The sequence below is a fragment of the Haliotis rufescens genome, unplaced genomic scaffold (genome assembly GCF_023055435.1).
Source record: "Haliotis rufescens isolate VD_foot unplaced genomic scaffold, xgHalRufe1.0.p SCAF_1, whole genome shotgun sequence".
In the NCBI taxonomy this organism is placed as follows: domain Eukaryota; kingdom Metazoa; phylum Mollusca; class Gastropoda; order Lepetellida; family Haliotidae; genus Haliotis; species Haliotis rufescens.
Genome location: NW_025963779.1, coordinates 92,778,253 through 92,801,991, shown reverse-complemented (window position 1 = coordinate 92,801,991; position 23,739 = coordinate 92,778,253). Strand labels below are relative to the sequence as shown.

At 46.0% G+C, this 23,739-nt stretch overlaps 1 protein-coding gene across 2 annotated transcripts in view; it reads right to left on the bottom strand.

Annotated features, from left to right (window-relative positions):
• The window catches only part of LOC124134154 (inactive polypeptide N-acetylgalactosaminyltransferase-like protein 5), a 64,529-nt gene extending 43,857 nt beyond the window's left edge, over positions 1 to 20,672 (bottom strand). Inside the window, exons 1-2 of one of the 2 annotated variants that reach the window (XM_048403711.1) lie at positions 20,547 to 20,672; positions 6,123 to 8,143 (exon numbers count right to left, since the gene is read on the bottom strand). In XM_048403711.1, coding sequence (XP_048259668.1) covers positions 6,123 to 6,457 — 335 coding nt within the window. In that variant the 5' untranslated portion in view covers positions 6,458 to 8,143; positions 20,547 to 20,672. Of the gene's footprint in view, positions 1 to 6,122; positions 8,287 to 20,546 lie in introns of those variants that run through there. The other variant, XM_048403710.1, reaches the window with a different exon arrangement.
• Between the last annotated feature and the right edge of the window lie 3,067 nt (positions 20,673 to 23,739).

The following is a 23,739-nucleotide window of genomic DNA, read 5'->3' as shown; positions in this document are numbered from 1 at the left end:
TACAATACAGATACTGATATATGCCGGGAACATTTACACAATGTTCACTGATATCTGACGGTATCTTTCGCACTGACTGATATAACAAATAACATAGCACACACTGACAATAGAGGGTCACTGTGTACACCTATATGGGAATATAGCACACACTGACAATAGAGGGTCACTGTGTACACCTGTATGGGAATATTGAACACACTGACAATAGAGGGTCACTGTGTACACCTGTATGGGAATATAGCACACACTGACAATAGAGGGTCAATGTGTACACCTATATGGGAATATAGCACACACTGACAATAGAGGGTCACTGAGTACCCCTATATGGGAATATATACCACAGTGACAATAGAGGGTCACTGTGTACACCTATATGGTAATATAGCACACACTGACAATAGAGGGTCACTGTGTACACCTGTATGGGAATATAGCACACACTGACAATAGAGGGTCACTGTGTACACCTATATGGGAATATAGCACACACTGGCATCAGAGGGTCACTGTGTATACCTGTATGGGAATATAACACACACTGACAATAGAGGGTCACTGTGTACACCTATATGGGAATATAGCACACACTGACAGTATAGGGTCACTGTGTACACCCATATGGGAGTATAGCACACACTGGCATCAGAGGGTCACTGTGTATACCTGTATGGGAATATAGCACACACTGACAATAGAGGGTCACTGTGTACACCTATATGGGAATATAGCACACACTGACAGTATAGGGTCACTGTGTACACCCATATGGGAGTATAGCACACACTGACAATAGATGGTCACTGTGTACACCTATATGGGAATATAGCACACACTGACAACAGAGGGTCACTGTGTACACCTATATGGGAATAAAGCACACACTGGCAATAGAGAGTCACTGTGTACACCCGTATAGGAATATAGCACACACTGGCAATAGAGGGTCACTGTGTACACATATATGGGAATATAGCACACACTGGCAATAGAGGGTCACTGTGTACACCTATATGGGAATATAGCACACACTGACAATAGAGGGTCAATGTGTACACCTGTATGGGAATATAGCACACACTGACAATAGAGGGTCACTGTGTACACCTATATGGGAATGTAGCACACACTGACAATAGAGGGTCAATGTGTACACCTATATGTGAATATAGCACACACTGACAATAGAGGGTCACTGTGTACACCTATATGGGAATATAGCACACACTGGCAATAGAGGGTCACTGTGTACACCTATATGGGAATATAGCACACACTGACAATAGAGGGTCAATGTGTACACCTGTATGGGAATATAGCACACACTGACAATAGAGGGTCACTGTGTACACCTATATGGGAATATAGCACACACTGGCAATAGAGGGTCACTGTGTACACCTATATGGGAATATAGCACACACTGACAATGGAGGGTCACTGTGTACACCTATATGGGAATATAGCACACACTGACAATAGAGGGTCACTGTGTACACCTATATGGGAATATAGCACACACTGACAATAGAGGGTCACTGTGTACACCTATATGGGAATATAGCACACACTGGCAATAGAGGGTCAATGTGTACACCTGTATGGGAATATAGCACACACTGACAATAGAGGGTCACTGTGTACACCTATATTGGAACATAGCACACACTGGCAATAGAGGGTCACTGTGTACACCTATATGGGAATATAGCACACACTGACAATAGAGGGTCACTGTGTACACCTATATGGGAATATAGCACACACTGGCAATAGAGTGAGTGAGGTAGTGCTTTACGTCACATCGGCAATATTTCAGCCATATCGTGACGAGCAATGGCAATAGAGGGTCACTGTGTACACCTATATGTGAATATAGCACACACTGACAATAGAGGGTCACTGTGTACACCTATATGGGAATATAGCACACACTGACAATAGAGGGTCAATGTGTACACCTATATGGGAATATAGCACATACTGACAATAGAGGGTCACTGTGTACACCTATATGGGAATATAGCACACACTGGCAATAGAGGGTCAATGTGTACACCTATATGGGAATATAGCACGCACTGACAATAGAGGGTCACTGTGTACACCTATATGGGAATATAGCACACACTGACAATAGAGGGTCAATGTGTACACCTATATGGGAATATAGCACACACTGGCAATAGAGGGTCACTGTGTACACCTATATGGGAATATAGCACACACTGACAATAGAGGGTCACTGTGTACACCTATATGGGAATATAGCACACACTGACAATAGAGGGTCACTGTGTACACCTATATGGGAATATTGAACACACTGACAATAGAGGGTCACTGTGTGCACCTATATGGGAATATATACCACACTGACAATAGAGGGTCACTGTGTACACCTATATGGGAATATAGAACACGCTGGCAATAGAGGGTCACTGTGTACACCTATATGGGAATATTGAACACACTGACAATAGAGGGTCACTGTGTACACCTATATGGGAATATAGCACACACTGACAATAGAGGGTCACTGTGTGCACCTATATGGGAATATAGCACACACTGACAATAGAGGGTCACTGTGTACACCTACATGGGAATATTGAACACACTGGCAATAGAGGGTCACTGTGTACACCTATATGGGAATATTGAACACACTGACAAAAGAGGGTCACTGTGTACACCTATATGGGAATATAGCACACACTGACAATAGAGGGTCACTGTGTACACCTATATGGGAATATAGTACACACTGACAATAGAGGGTCACTGTGTACACCTATATGGGAACATAGCACACACTGGCAATAGAGGGTCACTGTGTACACCTATATGGGAATATTGCACACACTGACAATAGAGGGTCACTGTGTACACCTATATGGGAATATAGCACACACTGACAATAGAGGGTCACTGTGTACACCTATATGGGAATATTGAACACATTCACAATAGAGGGTCACTGTGTGCACCTATATGGGAATATATACCACACTGACAATAGAGGGTCACTGTGTACACCTATATGGGAATATAGCACACGCTGGCAATAGAGGGTCACTGTGTACACCTATATGGGAATATTGAACACACTGACAATAGAGGGTCACTGTGTACACCTATATGGGAATATAGCACACACTGACAATAGAGGGTCACTGTGTACACCTATATGGGAATATAGCACACACTGACAATAGAGGGTCACTGTGTACACCTACATGGGAATATTGAACACACTGGCAATAGAGGGTCACTGTGTACACCTATATGGGAATATTGAACACACTGACAAAAGAGGGTCACTGTGTACACCTATATGGGAATATAGCACACACTGACAATAGAGGGTCACTGTGTACACCTATATGGGAATATAGTACACACTGACAATAGAGGGTCACTGTGTACACCTGTATGGGAATATAGCACACACTGACAATAGAGGGTCACTGTGTACACCTATATGGGAATATTGAACACACTGGCAATAGAGGGTCACTGTGTGCACCTATATGGGAATATAGCACATACTGACAATAAAGGGTCACTGTGTACACGTATATGGGAATATAGCACACACTGGCAATAGAGGGTTACTGTGTGCACCTATATGGGAATATAGCACACACTGACAATAGAGGGTCACTGTGTACACCTATATGGGAATATAGCACACACTGACAATAGAGGGTCACTGTGTACACCTGTATGGGAATATTGAACACACTGACAATAGAGGGTCACTGTGTACACCTATATGGGAATATAGCACACACTGACAATAGAGGGTCACTGTGTACACCTATATGGGAATATATACCACACTGACAATAGAGGGTCACTGTGTACACCTATATGGGAATATAGCACACACTGACAATAGAGGGTCACTGTGTACACCTATATGGGAATATAGCACACACTGTCAATAGAGGGTCACTGTGTACACCTATATGGGAATATAGCACACACTGACAATAGAGGGTCACTGTGTACACCTGTATGGGAATATAGCACACACTGACAATAGAGGGTCACTGTGTACACCTGTATGGGAATATAGCACACACTGACAATAGAGGGTCACTGTGTACACCTATATGGGAATATAGCACACACTGACAATAGAGGGTCACTGTGTACACCTGTATGGGAATATAGCACACACTGACAATAGAGGGTCACTGTGTACACCTATATGGGAATATAGCACACACTGACAATAGAGGGTCACTGTGTACACCTATATGGGAATATAGCACACACTGGCCCGAGAAGGACACATGGGCTCATTGATCACCCTGAAATGGGATAGACACATCCTTAACATCGCGTCAGTTATTGACCGCCCTGACAAACCGACACTCATTTCACTAATTCGTTTAACGCCATTCTCCTGTGCTAGGCTGCAAGTTAGCGGTTGTTGATGCTACTACCACTGGCCATCAAGCAGCAGCAAGTACTGACAATTCCCAGCTACGTAGTCGGGCGTCCGCGCTGTGGTATGCGTGGCTTTAGTCCCCCAATCGGGTGCAATTATCACATCTGATGTAACCCTGAATGTAAGGTGACTATCGCTGTATGGTTGAGTGAGTGAGGGTGGTTTGCACGGTATTCCCTATATCTTGCGGCATGGCAGTTTGATGTGGGTTTGTTTGTCTGTTGTTTGTAGCTTAACGCCGCTATCAGCAATATTCCAGCTACATGACGGCGGTCTGTAAATAATCGCTTCTGGACAACACCATCAAGTGATTGACATCATGAGAATTGATATATGCAATTGGGATACAGTGACATGCATCAACCAAGTCAGCGAACCTGACCACCCGATCCCGTTCGTCGTCTCTTACGACAAGCATAGTCACCTTTTATGACAAGCAAAGGGTTGCCGAACACCTATTCTTGAAGTGGGAGGAAAGCTAGTGATGCAGGTCTCTGACGTATACCACTTTGGTGAAACCCACGAGCATGGATACGGAGCTGACAAACCTGGGATTCGACCCTACGATCATAGTTTTGTGACGAGCCTAGGGGGATGGATGCATTCTACACAGCGAACTGCGGCAGTGACACACTCTTTCTCTTTCTCTTGAGTTGAGTTTAACGCCGCTTTTAACAGTATTCCGGTTATATCGCGGCGTATCAGCTTAATGTGGGAGGAAAGCCAGAAATGATGCAGGTCTCAGACTTTTACCACTTACCAGTGAAACCCACGAGCATGGGTATGGTGCTGACAAACCTAGAAACACAATCGAGGCGAACCGGGATTCGAATCCATAATCATAGGTGTCTGGCGTGCCCAAGGGGCGCAACTCTGCAAAGCGAATCGTGGCGCCCAGCGCAACAGAAGGCAGTTCCAGCTTCCAGATCGAGTTGGTTCTGACGCTGCTGTGAAGCTGTTTTAGTTGTGTCACGAGATGTCACGGGATGTCACGGTGTGTCACGGGATGTCACGGTGTGTCATGGGATGTCACGGTGTGTCATGGTGTTTCGGTTTTATGAAACAATCTGAAGTATACCCAGACCAATCCACAACCAACCGGTCTATTAATAGCTAAGGGGCGCCACTCTGTAACCATGGTAGCATGAAGCTATCGGGAAACAATGTCATTCAGCCGCATCGTCTTTATGTTGTGGTGGAGGCTGAATATAACAGTTTGTTACAAATCAATTACGCTAACGATAGTTTAGTGTGGAAACTGCGGCAATCCCTCCCCGTCCTGTATACCTTGTAACACTCCAGCAGAAGGTTCCATTGCTGTAGCTCAGTAGTTAAAGTGCCTATTTTCCACACAACTGGTTCGGGTCTGTTTCTCGACACTGACCCAGTCGGGGACAGTCGTCCCCGCCTTATAGCAAAACCTATTTTACTACAGTATTATTGAAACATGATGGTGTATCGCCCGTGTAACCATGGGAACCCACGACCTGAACAACACAACGACCCGAGCAGGCCCAGCACCCCACAAAGGGTTCTCCGCCCAGACGATTATGTAACAAGAATGTCTCGGATAATGGCGTTGTAAACAAGAGATGAACGTGGATGACATGCACGACTTACATACATGATATCACAGGTGTACACAGATGCTACCTACCCGACTGGCCTTGAGTCCGGGACAAGTCTGTTGAGGGGAATGATGTCACTGGCGTAGACGTTCAGCCGGTATTTCTTCATCGCCCACTCCGCCCGTCGCTTTTCCTCGGGTGCAAGGACAACGCCCCTCCCCAGCTCCCCTGCCAGTCGAAGGTCATTCGTACCATATTTCGTAATTAAAGCATTGTCGTCCTTTGGGTGTCCATGGTTGATGTACACTCTCTTGAGGCTGTCTGTCCGGTGAGTAGTTGTACTGACGAAGTGGTATATCTTCCCCACAACCAGCAAAACAAACACCGTCCCCAGCAGCAGACCGTATCGGAGGTGAATACGCATTATCAATGTCTATGGACAGAGATCCACGTGCTTTCATCGCAGTCACCAAGTGTCTGTGTATGTGTTCTTCCTACGCCACTAGTTGAAGTCTCATGTGAACATGTCATTGTTCAACACAGGTATATCAAGACAACCACTGACATCATTCGTCATTTCATCAGAACGGCCGATTCCAATATGTATCACTCGTTATTCCCACACACATAAAGTGTTCCTGACAAATTTCTCCCTCAATTGTGAACGTGTCAGCGACACATCCAATATTTATACACGTAAAGTAATTTAACAGACGTGATTAAACCTTTTGTCTGATTCTGTTCTGGATTTAAACATGAAAGGCGAGGCGGGCGCTAACCTGACGTACCTCCCGAGTGGGCAGTCCTACATGTGTTCAGGTATTGATTCCACCGAGTGTATCTCTTGCCCATGTCAGCCACACGTTGAACAATTCCAGTAACGTTTAATTAGAATTCAGCCTCACGTGAAGCTCCACACTTTCCGACGACGACAACGACACTGTGGCACGTCGTCATGCAGCATGACGCTGAAGCAGGCATCACTGCGAGTACCCTCCTCCGACCCACCTGTGGGACATCCCGCGTCGGTTGCACCTTCAATCAGCCGTCCACAAATCCAGGTAATACAATCAATGGCGCTCGGTAACGCGCGGTGATCAGTGTGGCGAGGGGGTGAGAAGCCAGTAGGGAGACGGTTGTCGGCGCTCCTCCACAACCTACCCGAGGGAGTATCGGACAGCCTAATGCGGAAGTCCCCGTTTACCTTGGCTACAGCTAGCTCACTGGGACTTAGCTCCCTGTGTACATTTCACTTTAGACGAGGTCCGTGTGGTTTTTCAAGCGCTCGGAACACGTACTCACAAGGCAGCGTCGAATGGATACCGACAAATGTAGTTACGACAAACTGACAGAATACTTTGAGAACAGTGCCAACAACACGAGTCTGTCAGTGTCAACAGCCCGGCTGTAGCAAGGACAAGCACAACACCCACCGATTTCTCCTACACCTCGATATAACGCTGATCAAACTTCACACCAAGCCGGAAGCAGCCCTGGCGACACAATGGCATGCCGAGATACATGCAGTAGTATGTCTGTCACTATTATGCCGCTCCACACACACAACCGTTCCGCTTCACGAGTCTTCACTGTGGTATGCCCTATCCTTAAATTCCCGTCTCCAGATTAGGGACAGTAAGATAATCGCCCGGCACAGACCGACTCACGATACCATCCCGGTCACTTTACACAGTCCGCCCATATACCTGTAAGCCGCTCTGCGAGCCGATTGACGTTTTCAATCTATTGAAGCGTTACGTCACGGGTTCAAGCTTGCTCCTTGCTGAGATATACTTGCACGTACACCGACCACATCTCACACAAGTGCCACCACGAAAGCTGCTTTTGTGAAACTGGATAGCGCGACCCTCTTGCAATCGTCGCCAGGCATCACCTGTAGCGTCCCCTAACTAGCCAAACACGAGTGACATTGATCCCTTATTAAAAGATGATTGGTGACAACGTGACTGTCTCCTGTCGCCGAGCCACTTCCACTGAGATCTCATCGACGCCCAAGTCTCACGGTATCTGCACGCGTTCCCAGGGGAAGGATGTAGTGGGGTCGTCGTTCAGGCTCCCGGCTCGTCACCCTCTACCCTCGAGGTATTATCTGTAAAGGTACACAAATCCTCTTGTATCTGTTATCAGACCTTTATAAAATGACCTCAACACTACACAGATACTGTCAGTAAACACAGGTTTACGCTCGTCCCGTTTACCTGAGCCTCTATTCGCCTGTATTACTTCAACGAGACACAAGGGTGGCCCAGTCAACGAAGGGGATGCAATTCATTATGTAGAGTTGCGTCCCTTGGGCGCGCCAGAAAACTATGATCACATGTATGAAATTGGGATTTCCCCAAAAATCGAGCTAACGCGTCGTGGTAGAACTGAACATTTTGTTCAAAGTAACGTTTAAAAAAATCACTAACGTAAATAATACTGGCCTCGGACTTCAAATCCCTGTGTACAGTTGAGTATTTCATACCCCTAAATCATACTCCTGCACCCTGCAACATACCCCACTGGCATACCCCTGCCCCATACACCTGCACGCTTCAACATACCCCTGCCCCATACACCTGTACCATGCAACACACCCCAGCACCATACACCTGCACCCTGCACTTTACACCTGCACCCTGCAACACACCCCAGCACCGTACACCTGCACCCTGCACCCTGCACTTTACACCTGCACCCTGCAACATAACCCACTGACATACCCCTGCCCCACACACCTGCACGCTCCAACATACCTCTCCGACATACCCCTGCCCCATACACCTGCACGCTGCAACATACCCCACTGACACACCCCTGCCCCATACACCTGCACGCTCCAACATATCCCACTGACATACCCCTGCCCCATACACCTGCACCCGCCAACATACCCCTGCCCCACACACCTGCACACTGCAACATACCCCACTGACATACCCCTGCCCCACACACCTGCACGCTGCAACATACCCCACTGACATACCCCACTGACATACCCCTGCCCCACACACCTGCACGCTCCAACATACCCCACTGACATACCCCTGCCCCATACATCTGCACCCGCCAGCATACCCCTCCGACCTACCCCTGCACCCTACACCCTACCCCTACACTTTACACCTGTACCCTGCAACACACCCCAGCACCATACACCTGTACCCTGCACTTTACACCTGCACCCTGCAACACACCCCAGCACCATACACCTGCACCCTGCAACACACCCTACCACAATACACCTGCACCTTGCAACACACCCCGGCACCATACACCTGCACCCTGCAACACACCTAAGAACCAAACTCCTGCACCCTGCAACATACCTCTGCACCCTGCACCCTCCCCCTTCACTTTCTACCTGCTACCTGCAACACCCGCCCCCCTCCCCCCGCACGATACACCTGCACCCTGCAACACGCCCCAGCACCATACACATGCACATTGCAACACATCCAAGCATTATACAGCTCCACCCTGCAACACACCCCAGCACCATACAGCTGCACCCTGCAACACACCCATTACCATACACCTGCACCCTGCAACACGCCCCAGCACAATACACCTGCACCCTGCAACACACCCTTGCAAAATACCCCTGTACCCTGCAACACACCCCTGCAAGGTACACCTCCACCCTGCAATACACCCCAGTACCGTATACCTCCACCCTCCAACACACCCCAGCAACATACACCTGCACCCTGCAACACACCCCTGCAACATACACCTCCATACTGCAACACACTCCTACAAGATACACCTCCACCATGCAACACACCCCTTTACCATACACCTCCACCCTGCAACACACACAAGCACCATACACCTGCACCCTTTTACACACCCATCACCATACACCTGCACCCTGCAACGCACCCCTGCAAGATACACCTCCACCCTGCAACATACCCCTGCTCCCTGCAACACAACCATCACCATACACCTGCACACTGCAACACACCCCAGCACCATACACCTGCACCCAGCAACACACCCCTTCAACATACCCATGTACCCTGCAACCCTACATCTGCACCCTGCAACACACCCTGCAACATACCCCTGCACCTGCAACACACCCATCACCATACACCTGCACCCTGCAAACACACCCCTGCAAGATACACCTCCACCCTGCAACTCACCCTGGAACATACCCCTGCACCCTGCAACACACCCATTTCCATACACCTGTACCCTGCAACACACCCATCACCATACACCTGCACCCTGCAACACACCCCAGCACCATACAGCTGCACCCTGCAACACACCCTTGCAACATACCCCTGTACCCTGCGACGCACAACTGCAACACACCCCACCAACATACACCTCCAGCCTGCAACACACCCAGCGCCATACACCTCCACCCTACAACACACCCCTGCAAGCTACACCTCCACCCTGCAACACACCCCAGTACCATACACCTCAACCCTCCAACACACCCCAGCAACATACACCTGCACCCTGCAACACATCCTTGCAAGATACACCTCCAGCCTGCAACACACCCCTGCAAGATACACCTGCACCCTGCAACACACCCTAGCACCATACACCTGCACCCTGCAACACACCTATCACCATACACCTGCACCCTGCAACACACCCATCACCATACAACTGCACCCTGCAAAACACCACAGCACCATAAGCCTCCACCCTGCAACATACCCCTGTATCCTGCAAAAGACTCCATCACCATACAGCCGCTCCCAGCAACAAAATCCTGCACCCTGCAACACACCAAAGCACCAAACACCTCAACCTAGCAACACACCCCTGCAACATACCCCTGGACCCTGCAACATACCCCTGTAACCTGCAACATACCCCTGTAACCTGCAACATACCCCTGTATCCTGCAACACCCCCCATCACCATACACCTGCACCTGCACCCAGCAACACACCGCTGCAACATACCCCAACACCATACACATGCACCCTGCAACACACCCAGCACCATACACATGCACCCTGCAACATACCCCTGTAACCTGCAACACACCCCTGTACCCTGCAAGTTACCCCTGCAGCCTGCAACACACCCCTGCAACATACCCCTGTACCCTGCACCATACAACTGCACCCTGCAAAACACCACAGCACCATAAGCCTCCACCCTGCAACATACCCCTGTACCCTGCAACTCACCCCATCACCATACACCTGCACCTGCACTCAGCAACACACCGCTGCAACATACCACGGCACCATACACATGCACACTGCAACACACACCAGCACCATACACATGCAACCTGCAACATACCCCTGCACCCTGCAACATACCCCTGCACCCTGCAACACACCCCTGCACCCTGACACAACGTATTGTTTGAAAGGAGGACCCGTAGTACATCATGTGTCAAGACATCTAGCAGAGGACCCACAATGCATCATGTGTCATGACATCAAGCAGAGGACCCACAATGCATCATGTGTCAAGACATCTAGCAGAGGACCCACAATGCATCATGTGTCATGACATCTAGCAGAGGACCCACAATGCACCATGTGTCATGACATCAAGCAGAAGACCCACAATGCATCATGTGGCAGGACATCAAGCAGTTGACCCACAATGCATCATGTGTCAGGACACAGAGGACACACAAAACATCATGTGTCATGAGATCAAGCAGAGGACCCACAATGCATCATGTGTCATGACATCTAGCAGAGGACCCACAATGCATCATGTGCCATGACATCAAGCAGAGGACCCACAATGCATCATGTGTCATGACATCAAGCAGAGGACCCACAATGCATCATGTGTCATGACATCAAGCAGAGGACCCACAATGCATCATGTGTCATGACATCAAACAGAAGACCCACAATGCATCATGTGGCAGGACATCAAGCAGAGGACCCACAATGCATCATGTGTCAGGACACAGAGGACACACAAAACATCATGTGTCATAAGATCAAGCAGAGGACCCACAATGCAACATGTGTCATGCCATCAAGCAGAGGACCCACAATGCATCATGTGTCATGACATCTAGCAGTTGACCCACAATGCATCATGTGTCATGACATCTAGCAGAGGACCCACAATGCATCATGTGTCATGACATCAAGCAGAGGACCCACAATGCATCATGTGTCGTGACATCAAGCAGAGGACCCACAATGCATCATGTGTCATGACATCAAACAGAGGACCGACAATCCTTCATGTGTCAGGAGATCTAACAGAGGACCGACAATACATCATGTGTCGGGACATAGATGACCAACAATACATCTTGTGTCTGGACATCCAGCAGATAACCCACAATACAGCATGTGTCAGGACACGGAGGACGCACAATACCTCATTTGTCAGGACACAGAGGACCCACAATACATCATGTGTCAGGATATTCTGCAGAGAACCCACAATGCATCATGTGTCAGGGCATCCAGTAGAGGACCCACAATAATTCATGTGTAAGTACATCTAGCAGAGGACCCACAATGCATCATGTATCAGGACACAGAGGACCCACAATACATCATGTGTCAGGACATCTAGCAGAGGACCCATAATGCATCATGTGTCAGGACACAGAGGACCCATAATACAGCATGTGTCAGGACATCCAGCAGAGGACCAACAATACATCATGTGAAAGAACACAGAGGGCCCACAATACATCATGCGTCAGAACACAGAGGACCCACAATACATCATGTATCAGGATATTCTGCAGAGAACCAACAATGCATCATATGTCAGGACATCAAGCAGAGGACCCACAATACATAATGTGTCAGGACACAGATGACCCACAATGCATCATGTGTCAAGACATCTAGCAGAGGACCCACAATGCATCATGTGTCAGGACATCTAGCAGAGGACCCACAATGCATCATGTGTCAGGACATCCAGCAGAGGACCCACAATGCATCATGTGTCAGGACATCTAGCAGAGGACCCACAATGCATCATGTGACAGTACATCTAGCAGAGGACCCACAATGCATCATGTGACAGGACATCTAGCAGAGGACCCACAATGCATCATGTGTCAGGTCACAGATGACCCACAATGCATCATGTGTCAGTACATCTAGCAGAGGACCCACAATGCATCATGTGTCAGTACATCTAGCAGAGGACCCACAATGCATCATGTGTCAGGACATCCAGCAGAGGACCCACAATGCATCATTTGTCAGTACATCTAGCAGAGGACCCACAATGCATCATGAGTCAGGACATCCAGCAGAGGACCCACAATGCATCATGTGTCAGGACATCTAGCAGAGGACCCACAATGCATCATGTGTCAAGACATCTAGCAGAGGACCCACAATGCATCATGTGTCATGACATCTAGCAGAGGACCCACAATGCACCATGTGTCATGACAACAAGCAGAAGACCCACAATGCATCATGTGGCAGGACATCAAGCAGTTGACCCACAATGCATCATGTGTCAGGACACAGAGTACACACAAAACATCATGTGTCATGAGATCAAGCAGAGGACCGACAATGCATCATGTGTCATGCCATCAAGCAGAGGACCCACAATGCATCATGTGTCATGACATCTAGCAGAGGACCCACAATGCATCATGTGCCATGACATCAAGCAGAGGACCCACAATGCATCATGTGTCATGACATCAAGCAGAGGACCCACAATGCATCATGTGTCATGACATCAAACAGAGGACCCACAATGCATCATGTGTCATGACATCAAACAGAAGACCCACAATGCATCATGTGGCAGGACATCAAGCAGAGGACCCACAATGCATCATGTGTCAGGACACAGAGGACACACAAAATATCATGTGTCATGAGATCAAGCAGAGGACCCACAATGCAACATGTGTCATGCCATCAAGCAGAGGACCCACAATGCATCATGTGTCATGACATCTAGCAGAGGACCCACAATGCATCATGTGTCGGGACATCCAGCAGAGGACCCACAATGCATCATGTGACAGGACATCTAGCAGAGGACCCACAATGCATCATGTGACAGAACACAGATGACCCACAATACATCATGTGTCAGGACATCTAGCAGGGGACCCACAATGCATCATGTATCAGGACACAGAGGACCTTCAATGCATCATGTGTCAGGACATCTAGCAGAGGACCCACAATACATCATGTGTCAGGACATCTAGCAGGCGACCCACAATACATCATGTGTCAGGAATCCTGCTGATGACCCACAATACATCATGTGTCAGGACATCCAGCAGAGGACCCACAATGCATCATGTGTCATAACATCTAGCAGAGGACCGACAATACACCATGTGTCAGGACACAGAGGACACACAATGCATCATGTGTCGGGACATCTGGCAGGGGACACACAATACATCATGTGTCATGACAGCTAGCAGAGGACCCACAATGCATCATGTGTCATAACATCTAGCAGAGGACCCACAATACACCATGTGTCAGGATACAGAGGACCCACAATGCATCATGTGTCAGGACACAGAGGACCCACAATGCATCATGTGTCAGTACATCTAGCAGATGACCCACAATGCATCATGTATCAGGACACAGATGACCCACAATACATCATGTGTCAGGACATCTAGCAGGGGACCAACAATACATCATGTGTCGGGACACAAAGGACCCACAATAGATCATGTGTCAGGGCATCTAGCAGAGGACCCACAATACATCATGTGTCAGGACACAGAGGACCCACAATGTATCATGTGTCAGGACACAGAGGACCCCCAATGCATCATGTGTCAGGACACAGAGGACCCACAATGCATCATGTGTCAGTACATCTAGCAGATGACCCACAATGCATCATGTATCAGGACACAGATGACCCAAAATACATCATGTGTCAGGACATCTAGCAGGGGATCAACAATGCATCATGTGTCGGGACACAAAGGACCCACAATACATCATGTGTCAGGACATCTAGCAGGGGCCCAACAATGCATCATGTGTCAGGACATCTAGCAGAGGACCCACAATACCTCATGTGTCAGGACACAGAGGACTCACAATACATCATGTGTCAGGACACAGAGGACACACAATGCATCATGTGTCAGGACACAGAGGACACACAATGCATCATGTGTCAGGACATCTAGCAGAGGACCCACAATGCATCATGTGTCAGGACATCTAGCAGGGGCCCCACAATACATCATGTGTCAGGACATCTAGCAGGGGCCCCACTATAAATCATGTGTCAGGACATCTAGCAGGGGCCCCACAATACATCATGTGTCAGGACATCTAGCAGGGGCCCAACAATACATCATGTGTCAGGACATCTAGCAGGGGCCCCACAATACATCATGTGTCAGGACACAGAGGACACACAATACATCATGTGTCAGGACATCTAGCAGGGGCCCCACAATACATCATGTGTCAGGATATCCTGCAGAGGACTCACAATACATCATGTTGTTTTGGAAAATTATTTACCAAAATTCAGAAAACAGACGCCATAAGAAATGTTCTAGATGATAATGGTATCTTGTCCCCAGGGGTTTTCGAAACAGGCTTATGACTGTTGGTAACATTTTGGTCTTAAATACATATTTTAAGATTTTCGAAAAAGAAATGGTATTGTGCATTTATTTATTTTACGAAGGTTATCGACACTGTTTTGGAGGGTAGGACTTTCGTCCAAAATGCATAAAAGTGGTATTGTAGGTAACTTCAGTGAACATATGTATAGCAATATAAAATCACTGACACAAGCAACAATATGTCGTCAAACTACTTCCCTCGTTGCACGGGTGTCAGGCAGGGAGAGAACTTGTCACCGTTGCTATTTTCAATATTTTTAAATGACATTGATATCTAAAGGCTGACGATGGATTAACATTGACATTAATTGTGCTGATAACTCTAATATCTCGAATATTCTATTTTGGTTTCAGTGTATCATCTTTCTTTATGCTGATGGCATCGTTCTTTTCGATGAAACGCACCAGGGACTACAGAATACTCTTGTTACATTTTATGATTATTGTACAACGTGGAAACTCAACGTAAACAACGCAAAAAAACAAATTGGAAGAGGGGGCAGCCAAGTCTTCTAAATTAAATGAGCCGGTCTCAGCAGTTCAACACCACACATTACGGTCTATGGTGAACTGGGCCGAGAACCTTTTTAATATTTGAGTTTGTTATATCTTCTCGGCATCAGCTTTCTTTTGGAAATGGTCCTCCCAGATTATCCCATATTGTATAAGACAGTGGCTTAAATGCGAATACGTACCCATGGTTACACTTTATGAAACAAATTTTAAATAATGTTGGGCATACACATATTTCATTATCCTTCTTTGTGCGCCACTCCCTAAGTAGTCTCGAATGTTGGACGAACACGAAAAGATCAGTTCTTTGAGTGAGTGAGTGAGTTGTGTTTAACACCACTTTAAACAGTTTTCCAGTTATATCACGGCGTGTCAGTTTAATGTGGGAGAAAAGCCCGAAGTTATGCAGGTGTCAGGCGTTTACCCTTCGGTGAAACCCACGAGCACGGGTATGGTGCTAACAAACCTAGAAACATAATCGGAGCGAACCGGGATTCGAACCCACAATCATAGGTTTCTGGCGTGCCCAAAGGACGCAACTCTCCAAGAATTGGTTTGATAGTACGTTCAGGTAGAAATTTTGTACCCAATCGTTTCTTAGTAGTTTGTCCGTATTTTTGTACCATAAGAAATACTAACCTCAGTATTATTTACTTATTATAATGTAATCAAAATATGAATATTTGTTGGCTGTTGGATAAGCTCATACTCATTAACTGTGCTAAATATGTATAGGAAGCTCATACTTTAAGAACAATGTCTTGGTAATTTTGCCATCTGTCACTGTCTAATTTTTTCAATGATCTTTCTAAAAGGGCCTTTGGCCTTTCTACTGAATAAACCAATCAATCAGTCAATACCAAGTTTAAAGGTCTGTATGTGTAGATTATGCTCTGACGTCTTTATAATTAAACACTTTTCCATTTTGTATAACACTATCCCACATGACAAAATTCAGTCCTTGATTCGAGGGGAATGTGTCCCTGAAAGTGATGGACGGAGATATGGTTACATATATGGATCAGAATTTGTGCTCAGATTGGCAAAATCAGAACACGGGAACTTAGGCTTTAGATATATTCCTGATCTGATATCGTTCAATCATGGCCAAAGAACCAATTCATTTTCACTGATTTCCCATAATTTCCTATAATTATGGAAATGCTTTTGTCGCTTTAATAGGCGAAAGGCCCGGTGTACGTAGGTCAGTCCCTGACTAGTGTATATGTACACGCCGAGTTGAAAGGTCTGGTGTATATACTTATTCTCTGACTTGAGCTATTATTTGCCACGAAGTACACTCAGTCAATCGAATGTTGTTAACAATTACCGACCAGTTTGAAGAGAAAACTCACTGGAATCTTTGACTCAATTAGGCTTGATAAATACGGTCGTACAATATTATTCCAGTGTGGCTTAGGATGACGCACGTCATCACGCAATGTCTGGAGCGCAGATGTGCGGCAGATACAGGACACCCTTAATCTACTACAGCCCTGGAATAACAGCCCCGCAGTTGCTGGAAAGAAATCAATGTCGCAGACTTAGATTAATTCACGAGTATGTTCAGTTTCTATCTAATCAATAGATTATGAGGTGCCGAGTACAGCGGCTAATGGACAGCGTATCCTTGTCCAGGGATATGGAGCACATCTCGCCATTGGGATCGGAGGGTGTCGGCTGGGTTTTCAACACATCAGCTCACCCAATTAGCTGACTAATATAGCTCACACACATCAAACACACCTCAACTCACACACCTCACCTCACACATCACCTCACACGCCTCATCACACACAAATCAAATGCACCTCACTTCAAACACCTCACCTTACACACGCCACCGCACACACATCACATACACCACCTCACACACTTTATCTAACACCCATCACCTGACACATCCCACCTCACACACATCAAACACACATCACCCCACACATCCAACCGTATACACACCACCGCACACACATCACACACACACCACCTCACACACTATATCTAACACCCATCACCTCACACACACCACCGCACACACATCACATACGCCACCGCACACACATCACATACACCACCGCACACACTTTATCTGACACCCATCACCTCACACACATAAAACATACATCACCCTACACACCTAACCGTATACACCTCACCTCACACACATCAAACACACATCACCACACACACCTCACCTCAAACACACCAAACCCACATCACCACACACACCTCACCTCACACTCACCAAACACACATCACCACACACACCTCACCCACACCAAACACACATCACCACACTCACCACCGCACACACATCACATACATCACCTTAAACACCTCATACACATCTAATACACATCACTTCACATCACCTCACATACATCACCACACACACACAACCGCACACACATCAAATACATCACCACACACACCTCACCTTACACACATCAAACACACATCACCACACACACCTCACCTCACTCACACCAACGCACACACTTCACCTCACACACACTACCGCACACACATCACACATTTCACCTTATTACACACCTCACACACATCTAGTACACATCACTTCACATCACACATACCACCTCACACACAGTGAGTGTTGTAAAAGCGATGTCATCTCAGTGGTACGCCGCTCTGACACAATGACGGTGTTGTGAAGGCGATGTCATCTCAATGGTACGCCACTCTGACACAATGACGGTGTTGTGAAGGCGATGTCATCTCAGTGGTACGCCACTCTGACACAATGACGGTGTTGTGAAGGTGATGTCATCTCAGTGGTACGCCACTCTGACACAATGACGGTGTTGTGAAGGTGATGTCATCTCAGTGGTACGCCACTCTGACACAATGACGGTGTTGTGAAGGTGATGTCATCTCAGTGGTACGCCACTCTGACACAGTGACGGTGTTGTGAAGGTGATGTCATCTCAGTGGTACGCCACTCTGACACATTGACGGTGTTGTGAAGGTGATGTCATCTCAGTGGTACGCCACTCTGACACAGTGACGGTGTTGTAAAGGCGATGTCATCTCAGTGGTACGCCACTCTGACACAGTGACGGTGTTGTAAAGGCAATGTCATCTCAATGTTACGCCACTTTGACACAGTGTTGTGAAGGCGATGTCATCTCAATATTACGCCACTCTGACATAGTAATGCTGTTGTGAAGGGGATGCCATCTCAATGTTACACCATTCTGACATAGTAATGCTGTTGTGAAGGGGATGCCATCTCAATGTTACACCATTCTGACACAGTGATGGTGTTGTTAATGGTGATGTCATCTCAACGCTACGCCACTCTGACATAGTGGTGTAAAGGTGATATCATCTGAATGTTATGTCGCTCTGACACAGTGTTGTAAAGATGTCATCTGAATGTTACGCTACTCTGACACGGTGATGGTGTTGTAAAGGCGATGTCATCTCAATGTTATGTCGCTCTGACACAGTGTTGTGAAGGCGATGTCATCTCAATATTACGCCACTCTGACATAGTAATGCTGTTGTGAAGGGGATGCCATCTCAATGTTACACCATTCTGACATAGTAATGCTGTTGTGAAGGGGATGCCATCTCAATGTTACACCATTCTGACACAGTGATGGTGTTGTTAATGGTGATGTCATCTCAACGCTACGCCACTCTGACATAGTGGTGTAAAGGTGATATCATCTGAATGTTATGTCGCTCTGACACAGTGTTGTAAAGATGTTATCTGAATGTTACGCTACTCTGACACGGTGATGGTGTTGTAAAGGCGATGTCATCTCAATGTTATGTCGCTCTGACACGGTGACAGTTTTATGAAGGCGATGTCATCTCAACATTACGCCATTACGTCACTCTGACACAGTGACAGCGTTGAAAGGGCGATGTCATCTCAGTGTGACGGCTCTCTGACACAGCGACGGTGTTGTAAAGGCGATGTCATCTCAACGTTACGCCACTCTGACACAGCGACGGTGTTGTAAAGGTGATGTCATTTGCATGTAACGCCACTCTGACACAGTGACAGCTTTGCGAAGGAGATGTCATCTCAGTGTGACGGCTCTCTGACACAGTGACGGTGTTGTAAAGGTGATGTCATTTGCATATTACGCCATTCTGACACAGTGTTGTAAAGGCGATGCCATCTCAATGTTACGCCACACTGACACAGTGACGATGTCATCCTAACGGCTTGTGTTGACTTGGTGTTTATGGCGGGTGTACGACATTCGTCGGGAGTGTGATAACGTGCAGCGGAGTGTTCATCTCAACTTACTGATGTCTGAAGTAAACACCCCACCGTTTAACAACAACCAGTCGAAAGTACGCTACATAACAACATCCTAGGACAGGCATCAACTGACCCCGGCCACTCCTAACATAGAACATCTTGTAGTACACCTACCTCGCAGACTGGACGCTGTGAAACCACCCGAGGCTGCATGAGCAGGCATGAGTCTGAGAACGTCTTGAGATCAATAGCGCCGCCATGGACCTACGCCGGGCGGTGTGTGGAGCAGTGTTCCTCCCCGCCCTAGCTCCCTCCTTCCCTCCCAGCGTACCCGCCCTGTATTGATTAACTCCTACATCTTCAGGGAAGTCATGTCGTAATGGCGCTGCATGCTTCTCCTCGCTTCTTGACGCCGAGCCCGTGATGATGTTGACACGCTTGCTTGGGTTCCTTCATGAACCTTATTAACAATGTAAGAGTGACTGAGAGACTTGGGACAATGTGAAAGACAAGCAATTAGGCAGGATTTCCGACTGTGCGTTTGATCGCTGACCCATTACACTGCACTGACGTCAGCTTCACTGGAAACATGGGCAGAATAATACGACACAAGCATGATTCAACATTGTACAACATGACACAACCTTGCACAAACATGAATCAACATTGTACAACATCGTACAGCATGACTCAATATTGTGCAACATGACACAACCTTGCACAAACATGAATCAACATTGTACAACATCGTACAGCATGACTCAATATTGTGCAACATGACACAACATTGCACTAGCATGACACAACCTTGCACTAGCATGGTTGAACATTGTACGTGACACAACATTGTACAACATCGTACAACATGACACAACATTGTACAGCATGACACAACCTTGCACTAGCATGGTTGAACATTGTACGTGACACAACATTGTACAACATTGTACAGCATGACACAACATTGTAGAACATGACACAACATTACACAAACGTGGATAACATTTTACAACGTGACACAACATCGTACAACATCGTACAACATGACACAACATTGTACAGCATGACACAACATTGTACAACATTGTACAGCATGACACAACATTGTACAACATGACACAACATTGTAAAAGTATGATTCAACATTGTAAAACGTAATACAATATTGTAAACATGACCTTGCACAAGTATGATTCAACGTAATACAACATAGTACGACATGACACAACATTGTATAACATGACACAGCCTTGCACTAACATGGTTCAATATCATACAACATGACACAACATTGCACAAATATGAATTAACGTTGTACAACGTAATACAATACTGTACAACATGGCACAACATTGTACAGCATGACACAACATCGTACAACATGACACAACATTGTACAGCATGACACAATATTGTACAACATTGTACAGCATGACACAACATTGTACAACATGGAACAACATTGTACAGCATGACACAACATTGTACAACATTGTACAGCATGACACAACATTGTACAACATGACAAACCATTGTACAACATGACACAACATCGTACAACATGACACAACATTGTACAGCATGACACAACATTGTACAACATTGTACAGCATGACACAACATGACACAACATGACACAACATTGTAAAAGTATGATTCAACATTGTAAAACGTAATACAACATTGTAAACATGACCTTGCACAAGTATGATTCAACATAATACAACATAGTACGACATGACACAACATTGTATAACATGACACAGCCTTGCACTAACATGGTTCAATATCATACAACATGACACAACATTGCACAAATATGAATTAACGTTGTACAACGTAATACAATACTGTACAACATGGCACAACATTGTACAGCATGACACAACAACGTACAACATGACACAACATTGTACAGCATGACACAATATTGTACAACATTGTACAGCATGACACAACATTGTACAACATGGAACAACATTGTACAGCATGACACAACATTGTACAACATTGTACAGCATGACACAACATTGTACAACATGACAAACCATTGTACAACATGCCACAACATCGTACAACATGACACAACATTGTACAGCATGACACAACATTGTACAACATTGTACAGCATGACACAACATTGTACAACATGACACAACATTGTAAAAGTATGATTCAACATTGTAAAACGTAATACAACATTGTAAACATGACCTTGCACAAGTATGATTCAACATAATACAACATTGTACGATATGACACAACCTTGTATAACATGACACAGCCTTGCACTTACATGGTTCAATATCATACAACATGACACAACATTGCACAAATATGAATTAACGTTGTACAACGTAATACAATACTGTACAACATGGCACAACATTGTACAGCATGACACAGTGTTATTTGTTAATGGAGGAGCTGGATGAATGTGGTAGAATTACTTGGGCAACTCATGTTAAATATTTAGTCGACATTTATGGATTTGGTTATGTGAGGCACGAACAGAATATTGGTGATGTTAAGTGTTTCTTGCAGCTGTTTAGACAGCGTTTGTTGGAGAATACAGAATACAGAAGAACATTTATGAGTCTTGTAAATTAAGGTATTATTCACACGTCAAGATATTATTGGATCTGGAATATTATGTTACAGCTTTCAGAAATAGAGACCATAGTCTTATGCTGTGCCTGTTGAGATTAGGTGAATTGCCTATACGGAGTAATCTGGACAGAAGAGAGGATATTGTTTATTCACAACGCTTTTGTCGGCTATGTAACAATGGTTGTATTGAGGACGAAGTCCATTTTGTGTTTGTCTGCCCGTTTTACGCATCATTAAGACAAAAGTATATTCCTGTAAGATTCTATAACAATCCATGTATTAATACTTTTAGCAATCTCTTAAATAGCCAAAATGACTGTTTACTCAGAAATGTAGCTAAGTGTGTGAAGGAAGCTCTATCATTACGTACAAAGACCTAATACTGGACCCTTAGTATTGTTTTCAATGTAAATTGCCTCAATTGTGTGTTACTATATATAACTGAAATGTACATGGGCCTATGGCCTCCTATACATGAATAAACATATATATACATTATACAACATAGTACAAGACATAACATCTTACAGCGTGACACAACATTGTACAATGTGTCACAACATTGTATAACGCGACCAAACATTTCACAACGTGACACAACATTTTACAACAAGACACAACATTGTACTTGTGTCATTCATCAGCGTAATTCAAGTGGACACAGTTAATTATACAATCAACCAACATAAGCATTCGTCTGGTTCTGCTCTAATGTCCCACAATAAACATGGCGTATTCAACCTGTACTATTGTATAC